At 39.5% G+C, this 12,295-nt stretch overlaps 1 protein-coding gene across 1 annotated transcript; it reads left to right on the top strand.

Moving 5' to 3' along the window:
* The first annotated feature begins 1,602 nt into the window (after positions 1-1,602).
* On the top strand, positions 1,603-11,582 carry tsnax (translin-associated factor X). Its single transcript, XM_072437388.1, has 6 exons — positions 1,603-1,869; positions 2,098-2,166; positions 2,248-2,362; positions 3,374-3,504; positions 9,274-9,395; positions 10,181-11,582. Exons 1-6 carry the CDS (start codon positions 1,854-1,856, stop codon positions 10,553-10,555), a joined length of 828 nt encoding a protein of 275 aa, XP_072293489.1. The 5' UTR covers positions 1,603-1,853; the 3' UTR covers positions 10,556-11,582.
* The last annotated feature ends 713 nt before the right edge of the window (positions 11,583-12,295 follow it).

Raw genomic sequence — 12,295 nt, 5'->3', positions numbered from 1 at the left:
TAAATCTAGGGAGGGGGCAGATGAGACTGGGTCTATTGTTAAAGATGCAAAAGCACCACACATAAGGCGGAGGCGCCGACGAGAGAATCATCATAAAAGATACATATGCTCAGCACAGACGTGTGCAGAGGCTGAAGGACGGTCAAACATGGGAAAAAAAATCTATCTAAAAGCGATGTGCTCATCCTGGAGAAACCTGTCACACTGGCAATGTCACATAAATATGGGAAAGAGTGTCTGGGGTGTCTGCACAGTTTGGTCCAATAGATTTGGTTCTCCATCTGGCGGATCGCTAAGCACAGACCAAATGTATGATTCATGTCAGCAAAATTGTTAAATTCAATTAATAGAAATTAAGGTTTTGTGATTTCTGCCATGTCTTTATGATTTTAATGTATCTTTTTTCCTATTGCATGAAGCACTTTGTGTACAAATTGTGCTCTTCAAATAAACTTGCCTTGCCTTGAGGGCTGTGCTGAATATATCAATATTGTGATGGACTTCTTGGCAATACGTGTATCAATACAGAGATGCGTATCGTGATACGCTAAAAACAACATAAAGTTATTCGAAATTGCCAACATGAACTGACTTAATTGTAGGACAGTTCTATTCTGATATTGAGGACATTGTGAACATGAAATTCTAATGCATTTTGTTAGTCTACTAAATTAAAACACGATTTTAGTAAACTGTTAACACCAGTTTTAAAGGATATCATGTATCAGGACGTGTATCGTATCAAGTTCGCTGTATTGGGATTCGTATAGTGGACCCTGTGCTGGGATACGTGGTGTATAATGAGGTACTAGGCAATACCCAGCCCTACCTATTTGTCAAAGTGCCCATTACTCACAGGGAAATGCAAACAGTTGGAGAGGATGTGGCAGCAGGAGGCAAATCATTATCATGTGCTTTGGGACTTTCCTGTAAAGCAGATCATTCTAAATATTGGGCTGAGATCAACAATGCCTTACAGACAGTTCACCATTCCAATGGATTTCAGAACTATGTATTTGGGCCTCAGAACGACGACCGAGGACTGGACCAACATTATAACGGACATTCATTAAATGGAAACAAATTACATTTGAACTCAAACTGAAAATGTAGAAATTTGACAGACAAAGTTTTTTCTTTGTGTACTCTAGGCCCTGGTTTTATTTTTTCATTTATTTGTTGGGTGTCTGCTGCTTTTATTTTGTTCTTGTTTCTCTTTCTCTGGGTTAGTTTCTTTAATTTAAAACATAAAAATATAAACACAAAACACACATAAAAAAATAAATATACAATTGTAATATATTTAATGTTTAGTTTAAAATCTTTAATCACTATGGCAACAGATCGAGATTCTCATGATTCTGAATGGATGAACAAAAATACATGAGTAGTCCATTTAGTCTAAACACATTTAGTAAAAAGCCTATAGTTATTGTTCATCGTATCAAAGTGGGAATAAGCCATATTTATTACTCATTGCATTTTAAGATGGTCATAAATAAATAATAATTCAAATATGATATCTAAATTGCGGATTGTTCATTTGGACTACACATCCCAAACGCACTGCGCACAGTTACGCACTAGACATGCGCGAAGGACCCCGAAAGCTGCCCGTGTGATTGCCTGTTAATACTACAACATGAAGGAAACCGAAGCATCCATCCACATGTGTTTTATTTAATCAGTGTGATGAGAAAAGTCAGGTTTTACCACGGTAAATAGCAGAAAAGCAACAGTTTTCACAAGAGGCTCATGTGTTTAGCCTTGACTTTAAGTTTAGTGATTCCATCTGTTCGTGCCGTGGACTCTCAGATTCACTCGGGCTCTTCAGTTCAACTCGACTTTTCGGCATGAATAAACGAGACGGTGGGTCATACATCACATGAGAGAAAGCCTTTTGATTTTATAATACTGTTTCTTTGTAAATAGAAAAGTGCACATTCTGTCTTCAATACATCGCGCCTCATTTGTGTTACCTAAGTGCATGTAATCTCTCGTTCTGTTTATTTCTGTATCTGAACATGCATTCGAATGGAAAACGTACAGATTATGATTCCCTTTAGTCCAGACATTCATTTGTGTTTGTTTTGTCAGGTGAAGGCTGCAGTAAACAGGCTGACGCCAGTGTCAACCTGTCCTCTCCCATCATTGCTGCTTTTAAAGGTAAAAGGGCCTTCTCCATAACAATAGCCTCTTTTGCAATGGACTTCACATTAAACTTATTAATTTGTGTCCAATTCTTAGTTTTCCAGCAGGAACTTGATACCAAACATGACAAATATGAGCGGCTTGTCAAGATCAGTCGAGACGTCACCATTGAGAGCAAAAGGACCATTTTCCTTCTACACAGAGTAACCAGGTATGCTTTATTTTCAACCAATTAAAGGCACTAAAGGAACACTATGTAACTCAAAACAAAGGTCAGCAAAGGTCAAATCCTCCAGCTCAGGCCCAAACCCAGCTCTAGATGATGGGACCCTGACATGCACAGGACACATTTCATGGTGTGGCACAAAACAGAGCCATAAACCTTTCTGGAGGGTCAGCCACCTGCTTTCCATGGAGATGCTGTTGCTTTGCCTGGAATGTGCCACAGTCTGGCATTAGTCCTATTGTCTCCTTTGAGATCAGCAGGTTAAGTTACAGATTGACACTGAAGAGGAAACTATCACTGTAAGAATTGTAGAAAAAGATTCAGTTGTAGTCATCTGGACTCAGTTTTAGAAAAAACTAAACTTTTCGACTCTCATCCAAGAGTCATTGTCAATTTGTGAATTTAGACCGGGCACTCAGAAATTTATTCTATTCTGTGGTAAGCCCTGCTGAAGTTGTTTGGAACACTCCTGGACGAATGAGGGACTACACCGACAGTCCACTCGAAGAATTAGAATTATTATTTTTGGGGATTTTTGTTGTCATTGAATAAATGCTAGACACATTTAAAGCCATACTGTGGAGCACTCCAGGCACAGCAATAATGGAGACAAACAGGTGGCGGACCCTCACCAGAAATGTTACATAGTGCACCTTTAAAATCAACCAGTTGAAGTGCTTTGAGATTAAATATTACAAATATAACTCAATAAAATGACATTCACATTGCTCAAACAAAGTCATTTCCATAATAGTGTGGAGTGGACCTTTTTAATAGTTTCAGCAATTAAACGGTTCCTTGGGTTTGAGATACTCGGACCTGCTCCTTCTGTCCGAGGATGTCATTAGTTTTGTGATTAATGTGCTCATAATACTGCCATTATAATGCATATCCAAACAGACTCGTATCTAAACACCTTGAATGATGCCGTCTATTTTAAACTACAGACCAACATGTCAAAGCTGTTTTAACACTCACGTAATGCTGTTATGTCAGTGTCCCCGATACTGAGGCGATTCTCAATGAAGCTGATGCTAAACTGGACTTGGTGAGGCAGAAGATTGGCCTCATTGCCGACGAGCTGCGAGGAGAGGATATCTACCAGTTCCACCGAGCCATCACGCCCGGTAAGAGGCTCATTCATGCCCTTTTTTGTGTAAACATCAACATGCTCCATTGTCATGACTCATTAGGATATGACTCATGTTTATACAACGGGAGGATCAAATCTAGTCTCCTGCATAGAACTGAAATATTAAGTGAAATCAAATTGAAATTGAGGTTTTATTTGGCACCAAGAGCAAATCGTAAAGGCTTCAGCTCTTTAGATAATACAAGATCCTCTATAGACTTAATAGATATCCACTCTCTATGGCGTTTTATTACGTGTAGACCTAGTTTACCCCTGTAGTTTGGACCTCTACTGACCTACTTTGAAATGCCTGTGATTCTGATTTATTTATGAGTTCCAGCTGTTAATATTTCAGCGTTCTCGTAAATGTTAACACTCCTGGACTTGTTAATATAAACTAGGGTTGCCACTACGATTCAATCATTAAAGTGTTTATCTATCTTCAGCTTCATCAGAGCTATAATAGAGCCACAAAAGGTAACACAAAGATGGTATGTTCTCTGATTTGTGTTGACAATTACAGTTTATTGTCTAAAAAGAAAAATCATGTTTTACAAATTGAAATAAATGACCAATCATTTACTCTCGCTTTCATACTTGGCAATGTGGTTAAGTGTCTTGCCTAAGGACACGACAGAACCTCCAACCTCTGAGTATCAAATATCAAACCTATTTCTTAGTATCAAAATCGAGTTTTAAGTCTTAGTCTCCTGCATAGAATTGAAATATTAAGTGAACTCAAATGGAAATTGAGGTTTTATTTGGCACCAAGAGCAAATCGTAAAGGCTCTTTAGGTAATACAAGATCCTCTATAGACTTATAAATATCTACTCTCTAAAGGGTTTTATTATGTGTGGACCTGGTTTACCCCTGTAGTTTGGACCTCTACTGACCTACTTTGAACTGCCTGTGATTCTGATTTATTTATGAGTTCCAGCTGTTAATATTTCAGCGTTCTCGTAAATGCTAATACTCCTGGACTTGTTAATATGAACTAGAGTTGCTACTACAATTTCCATCGGGGGCAGTAAAGTGTTTATCCATCTGTCTTGAGCTTCATCAGAGCTATAATAGGGCCACAAAAGGTAACAAAAGGATAGTATGTACTCTGGCCCCGCCCTGATGGTAAACTCTAACCTGCCCTTATTGTGATGACTAACGGTAAATTGAATATGACTCATGTTTTACACAAAAGCTCGGTCGGATCTAATTTCCCGAAATAGTTTGCATAAGCCCCTCAATTTCCAAGCGACTCAAAGGCATTTGCATTTTCGTGATCGGACACGCGCTGCTGTAATTTATTATTCGTCCTGTCATTTCTGCGGCGGGTGACTGACGCTGACGTTAGCGGTTTCCATAGTGATACTAATACCTCCATCGGAAAAGAGAATAAGAGCCTCAGTGCGGAGGCTGAAAATGCACATTCTCCACACGGTTGAAACGCTGACGTCGGCCTAAAGGAACAAATCGGTGTTATTGTGTAATAGTTAGTTTTTCAAGTTTATAGATTAATTGTAGTAGATATAGAAGGTCATTTTTCCCAACCAGACCCGAGTAGTCTCTTCTTAAGTAAACATTTTCTTTCTTTCATGCTCTAATATAATCAAGTCTGAAGTGATTCCGAGGGCAAGCGGCGTGTGCAGTTTAGTGAATCTGTTCTCTTATGAAACATTTCCAGCACTTGACATTGTCAGTAAAGGTTTGTATTATTATTCACAACAAACCATGTGGAAGTTGTAAAAGGTAAACAAAAAGCAGAACACACTATCTGTTGTCAAAGTTGGGGACGTCGTGATAAAGCATTTTTGTATTTTGATTTGAGAGAGGAAAAGCTTCACGATGGAACAATTATTCACGATCATTAAGACATAACTAAATAAAAGTGAAATCCTTAGTATTTTAATATTCCAACATTTTAAGATAAGATGAGATAAGCCTTTATTTGTCCCGCAATGGGGAAATTCCAGTGTTGCAACACAAGTAGGTACAGAAGATAATTTATAGAAAACTCTAAAAAACAACACTCTTAATAGAAAAGCTCTTATAAAAACATTCTTCTTTACAGCAGTTATATGGACGGAGAATATGGCACCAATATGATTGACATTATGTCAGAGTATTGCACATTTACTGTTCCAAATTCCAATACAATGTGACCAGCTTTATGAACTCAAACTGTCTGAATGCAAAAGTAAAGTCGGTATAAAAAGCCACATCAAAAACACTTTACATTTAAGTGAACTTTTTTGGAGCACAGATTGAATTTAAATGACTTTGTCAATTAACTGCATAATCTTGACATCTCTAGTCAAAATACTTTTGAACACCATGTTTAGGATTAGCTTGACTGACTATCTAGTTTCCTTGTAAATTTTAACGTTCCAAAAAAATCCCACAAAAAAGAAAAATCCACATCTGCTTTTGTTAGAATAAAAATAACATTTATTTAGAATTGTTTACAAAGGAAGACTTACAGTTATTCATTTAGCAAACAAATATAAAGAAATATTTGTTTTGTTTTAATTCTGGCCAAATAAAAATACAAATTATTTAGATAAGTTTATAAAAGAAGTGGCTACTAAGCTTTGTTTTCTTCCAGAACAGGGCGATTTCCCATAGCTCCACTGGCACCGAGCCGCCACGTTTAGCTCTCGTATGACGTATTATAAGCTGGTGAAAGCCTTCTTCCATTTATCTTGATTCCGTAAAGATCGTACGACACAGCAGTTCTGATATGGCCCGAGCCTCGATAGTCACACCCTCCTGATTACTCTTACTTTCCCACAAGCACCAGCACCAGTTTTTGTCCGCTCAGTCAAAACGTCTGCGAGTTTGGAGGAAAAACACATCACCCCGAGCGAACAGAATGCCGTTATCTACGCGCTCAGGGAAGTCATTTTTAGATTGTGGCCACTTTGGAAATCGGCGCCGCATCCTTGGCGACGTGGCCAGTGGCAGTTCCCACCAATTTAACGTTTCACTTTTTAATCATCTTTATTAGATCGGGGGTTTTTTCTTGTGGATGACGCCGGGACGAGACGTGTCCAGCAGTAAATGGCACTGCGTTTTTTTATGCCAGCTCGGTCATAGGTTTTCCTGTGTTTTTTTTTTATGCCAGCTCGGTCATAGGTTTTCCTGTGTTTTTTTTATGCCAGCTCGGTCATAAGTTTCGTTGGGCTGAATCAGGAGGTACAGTAACTGAGGCTGATAACAGACCTGTAGTGATAAGCTCTTGTAGCGAGGACATGGTAGAGACGACACAAGTGCAGCAGACGCAGAGGGTTCACCTGACCTGCAACTCCATGCACCCGGCAGTGGTCAAATATTAACAGTTTTGCTCCACTTTTGTGCCAGTGATTATCATGAAAGTGACAAAAGTACATATAGGACTGTGAGAGTAATGTATAATGTAAGATTTTAGTATGGTTTTGTGATGATTCAGTCGTTATTCACAGTTCTTGACAGGCATAAGGACCAAACAGTGAAGCAGTGAAGTTCTTGATTTCCTTTTTCCATTCACATTGTTTTTAATAGATTACAATTCCTTGAGTATGTGACCAGGTTTATGATGTCAATTTCCGAATTATAAAGTTAATGTGAGCTAAACAGAGAAATGGCTTTGGTGCACTTTACTTTATTAAAGAGTATGGATTGTATTAAAATGTATTATTAATCTATTATTTTCAGATCTTTAAATAATATGTCAGAAGTTTGCAAACATTGATCAGGCCCAGTGGGATTATTTTCAGGAAAGAAATGAGGTGAAATTGAATAGTATTTGAATAAAATGTTCTCTGAATTCTTTTGGGATAATTTAAGACATCAAAATTATGATAGCAATAATACACTACTGTACAGCAAACATTTACTTACCCAGTACCCGAGACAAGAGTGTGAGACAAAGCTTAGGGGGATTTCAGACAAAAAAGGTCGTGAATGCCAGGAATGAGCAATTACTTTCTTTTGTAGTAGCAATATTTTGTCTAAACTACAACAACCATCCAAATGTAGCGTTGTGCAAGTTGTACTCTGTGGCCATGAGATGCATTTTTACTTTATATCTTTATCTAGAGTCTCATGTAGATACTATTACACAAAGTGTTTTAGAAATGCTTTAACTAGAAGAAATAGTATGAAGCCGTATGATTACAAGGGAAACGTAGTTTATAGGAAGCTTGTCAAATTCCTATCAATACTATCTTGAGCGGGATAAAAAATGTCTCAAAAGTAGTTCATTTTTGGCACGGTTTTGACTGTACAGTTATATAATGCTGAGGTGCTGAGTTGTTACTGCATTGTGTGGAGAAGCATAAGAACGCGTTTACAATGAGCTGTACATCGCAGAGGGCTGAGGTAAGAGCGCTATTGTTACCATGTGGTAAATGATGCACGGAGCCTCTGACAGTAAACCGAGGAACTGGACTCCTCCTGCATCAAAGCCTGCTGGGTAATGTTTATGCGACTTCCTGTCTGTTCAAACTGTCTCCGCCACGTTCATCGCAGACGCTTTGACAAGAAAACAATGTCCATTTCCACTACAAAATATATCAAACTTCTTTTGCTTAAAATGACTGTTTTCTAAAAAGGGGAACTACATAGACCATGATCCTTTGCCCCATTTCAGCGCAGACAACACAACGCTTACACAACTGCACTTTTACATCTCAAGTCTTCGGATTGGGACATTAATGATTCACTCAAGTCTGGTTGAGGCATTTTAAAAGGAAAAGGCATGTTTACATCATCATATCCCTAATATAAAAGTACTTCTACTGTATTTTCCGGACTATAAGTCGCACCTGAGTATAAGTCGCACCAGCCAAAAAATGCATAATAGAGAAGGAAAAAAAAACACAGGAGTCACACTGGAGTATGAAATGCGGTTTCAAGTGTGAAAATAACAAATAATATCACATATAAGTCACTCCGGAGTACAAGTATAGAAGTATAAATATGAGTACAAGTCGCACCCCGGCCAAAACTATGAAAAAAGGTGCGACTAATGGTCCGAAAAATACGGAATATACTTTTTCCGAACGTTTCAGTTAATGTGTGAACAAATATCAAAATGTGTGTTGTTAAAAAAAAGAAGTTTCAAATGTTACGCAGGAAATACTCATACTATTGTTAAAATCTGCAGTTATTCGATGGTGAAAATGGCAATCGGGAAAACCATTTGACCAAAAACAACTCTCCAAAGTTTTCGTTTTGGTGCCGTTTGAGGAGCGTTCACTCCCGCACACATCACAATCAAACCCAGAACTTAACCTGGACTAGACCGGGACTCAAAAAAAAAAAGAACCAAACCAAGTCTCGAGCAGGATTAAGCGTGAGTGCAGCCTCTTCTCTCTCTCTCTCTGCGCTCGCCTGGAGGAGATAGGAGCCGCTTTGAAGCCCCCCCAAAGTAAACTTCAGACACAAAGTCTTCCGTCCTGTGATTATTTGATTGTTGTTTACTCTGGGCCAGCAAACAAGAGCGGGGTCATCCGAGCCCAGCGAACGGAGACCGCGGCAGGAAACGTGTCTGATTTGAACCATTATCTTTATCTGGAATCTATCCTCACCTCAGATACCATGTAGTGCTTTACACATAGTGCGTGCTACGCTCTTTATTTAAGGAAATGTCGTGTGTCTTTCATTGTTTTGCGGGGAAAATGGGGAAAACACGCAGACGGAGAGGCCGCCCGACATTCTTGCTCAGTAACAATGAGCTGTGTGTGATTTTCATTTAACCTGTGAGGGCGCGGTTTGTTTTTGTCGCAGGTGTCCAGGAGTACGTGGAGGCCGTGTCATTCCAGCACTTCATCCGCCATCGCAGCCTCATCAGCCTCGAGGAGATCAACGCCCGGCTGGTCTTCGCCAGGACGGAGAAAGCGGATCCAGCGGTAACAAAACTGTACCAGAGACGTTTATACAGCTGTTCTAATGAAACGTGACCGCTGATATTCATTAAAACTACATCGTATCGTGTAATCCAGCTTAATGTCATGTTTCAAACTTATTCATTTTCCTCTTTTGTTCATTGGAGAGTAGTGCTGTCGTCTTCACATGCTTGAAAACTATCTTCTCGTGTTTATTATGGACATTTTTATTATGTTTTCAAAGATGTAGTACGGAGACGATAGCAACTCAAAATGACCAGATTTATAAGTGTAAATGGTTCAAGTTCTTCTAAGATCGAAACCTCACTTACTCAATATTGTGCAATCCAAATATTTATTAAACAAAAACACTAACGAATAATTACACTTTAAATGGTCTTCAAGCTTAAACAAAGGCTTAACTCATAATAAACACATAAAGAATTATTTGGGCTTACTTATTTCATACCCTGACTCTTTAAGTAGTTACCAAACCTATTTGTTTATTATGAATTAAGTCTTTGTTAACGCTTCATGAAGGCTAATTAAGGTGTAGTTATGATAAAGCAGTCCCCAAATGTGTTATATTTGTGTGGTAGAGGGGAAAAAAACACAATTTTGACAGATTAACTTTTATATTTGTATATAAAATTGCTGTTTAAAACCCATGCAAGAGTTATAAAAGTTCGGATAAAGAAATGTACTGTTATTGTGGATGAATTATACAAAGCGATACAAAACAATCTAACTAAATAATTCTTTACATTGTTTTTTGTCTCTGCTCTGTCTTTTCCGGTGCACCACAAAAGGCTCCGGCTGAAGCCCCGCCCGGCACATACGTCCTGACCTTCCAGGTGACGCCCTCGGATTACCTGCTGGGCGTGGCCGACCTCACGGGCGAGCTCATGCGCCTGTGCATCAGCAGCGTGGGGAACGGGGACATCGACACGCCCTTTCAGCTCAGCCAGTTCCTGCGGCAAATCCACGACGGCTTCTCCTACATCGGCAACACGGGGCCCTACGAAGTGTCCAAGAAGCTGCACACGCTAAGACAGAGCCTGGGCAAAGTGGAGGACGCCTGCTACGCCCTGCGGGTCCGAGGCTCCGAGATCCCCAAACACATGCTGGCAGACGTGTTCACCACCAGAAACGCCATCATGGACCCAGAGGAAGGCGTGGTTTAGCCCCTTTGTGCTCGCTCACGCCCGGTTTTGTCACGGTTTTATTGACGGCGATGGAAGGTGTGATTTTCTGTGGCGTCGATCCTGATTTCTCATCATTCTGAAACTCACGGATCGAGCTCTTCATCATTCGGTGTGAAAAGTCAATTTGTTTCAGTAGTTTTAAGGTGCAGCTTTTTTTGCTTTTGCCTCCGTGAACGTTATATCAGATCACTCCGTCGTTTCTGTGTGGTCAGGTGGCCGTGATTGACAGGTGGAGTAGCCAATCGGAGACCAGCGCGGTCCGTCCATATCAAAACAGATATTACTGCATACGAGGAAAAAGAAAGGCAAAAAACGCACACAGGGACTTAAAAACATCAGAGTTTAATTTTGTTCTAAATGACAGACGACCTATGTGTTTGTTTGTTTCACGGAAATAAAAGCATCTGATTGGACACAGAGTTTGTTCTGGATCCTAGGCAAGCGACGTTCCGAAATACCAATCAAAATATTCCACAACATTTTTTAAAAAGTGATTAAATAAACACTCCAGGAAGAAATGTCGGTAGTTACTGAGTGCAAATGTATTAAATGTGCACCTAACAACTCTAATTCCATAACAGAACCCACAACTGTAGTGGTTTTGAGTATAATATATTGCTACTAAATGGATCTTATCTCTTTAGACAGACATTTCTGTGCAAAGAGTCAATGTTTAAAGTCCTGGTTTAGGCCCGTCACACATATTTTAAATTTCAGATCTCAAATGGTAAGCATAATTATATCTGATTATGTGCTCAAGTCGATACTTTAAACTGCTGAAACATTGACTTCTAACTCATCGTAATGACGCAGGGCTGTTTGCTAATGACCTTTCCCGTGTTTGTATTGTGTTCGGGATGCTGTTTGACCTTCTTACGCCTTGGTGAGTTCTGGTGTTGACTCTCGGACAGACCAGTGTTACTGTAAAGCGCTGTGTTTTTCCTTTTTGATGAATATCTCTGTGACTTCAGTTGTTTTGCATGAATAAAGTTCCCGTGCCAAATCCCCCACGCTCGCCCCGTCTTTGATAAGTGCGTGTGTTTGTTTTGTTTCGCAGCAAAGGCCCCGCCCCCCCGCCTGCCACGTTCCATCACACGCAGAAAATCGTTTGTGCCCATGTGTGGGTGCCCGTTCTCTTGAAATGATGCGGGAAATAATGATGTGGGTTCGCTTCCTGGTCCTGATTGTTTGCTGAATGTCTCTACACTCTCTTTTCCACTGCTGTCCAGTTTAATGCAGCATTCAGGCCAGAAAATAAACTATCACACTACTAAATTATAAACTAAAATACCACTAAGGTACAAATAAAGTGAAGCTCAATCTTGTTCAAAGCAGGACTAAATTGTGACTGAACCAGAGCTAAACATTGTTAACTCGGGCAAAACCAGATGAAAACCTGGACTGAAGTGTGCATTTAAATTTAACCCTCAAAACAAACCAACTATTATGTACAAAATATAAGAACTTTTCATGCATGTCGCGATGTTTAGATCCAGGGAGAAGAGCCTCAGCTGCCGTGGACAGAGAACAGGAACAGTTAATCATGATCTGGGAAAGAAACTGGTCGTGTGAATCATTCTATACTGCCATGGCAACGCTAAATACAAATGACCAAGACAACTTAACATATTATTTTACCTCCGTGCTTTTTAGGGACTATGATTTCTTAAGAATAATATGTTTATTGCATTTCTTTGCTATATTTGTGAAATGATTATG

Source organism: Eucyclogobius newberryi, unplaced genomic scaffold (genome assembly GCF_026437365.1).
Source record: "Eucyclogobius newberryi isolate DKJ021-1_F unplaced genomic scaffold, fEucNew1.0.hap1 SCAF_8, whole genome shotgun sequence".
Classification (NCBI taxonomy): Eukaryota; Metazoa; Chordata; class Actinopteri; order Gobiiformes; family Gobiidae; genus Eucyclogobius; species Eucyclogobius newberryi.
Note: the sequence above shows the minus strand (reverse complement) of the source record. Positions and strands in the feature narration are given on the sequence as shown.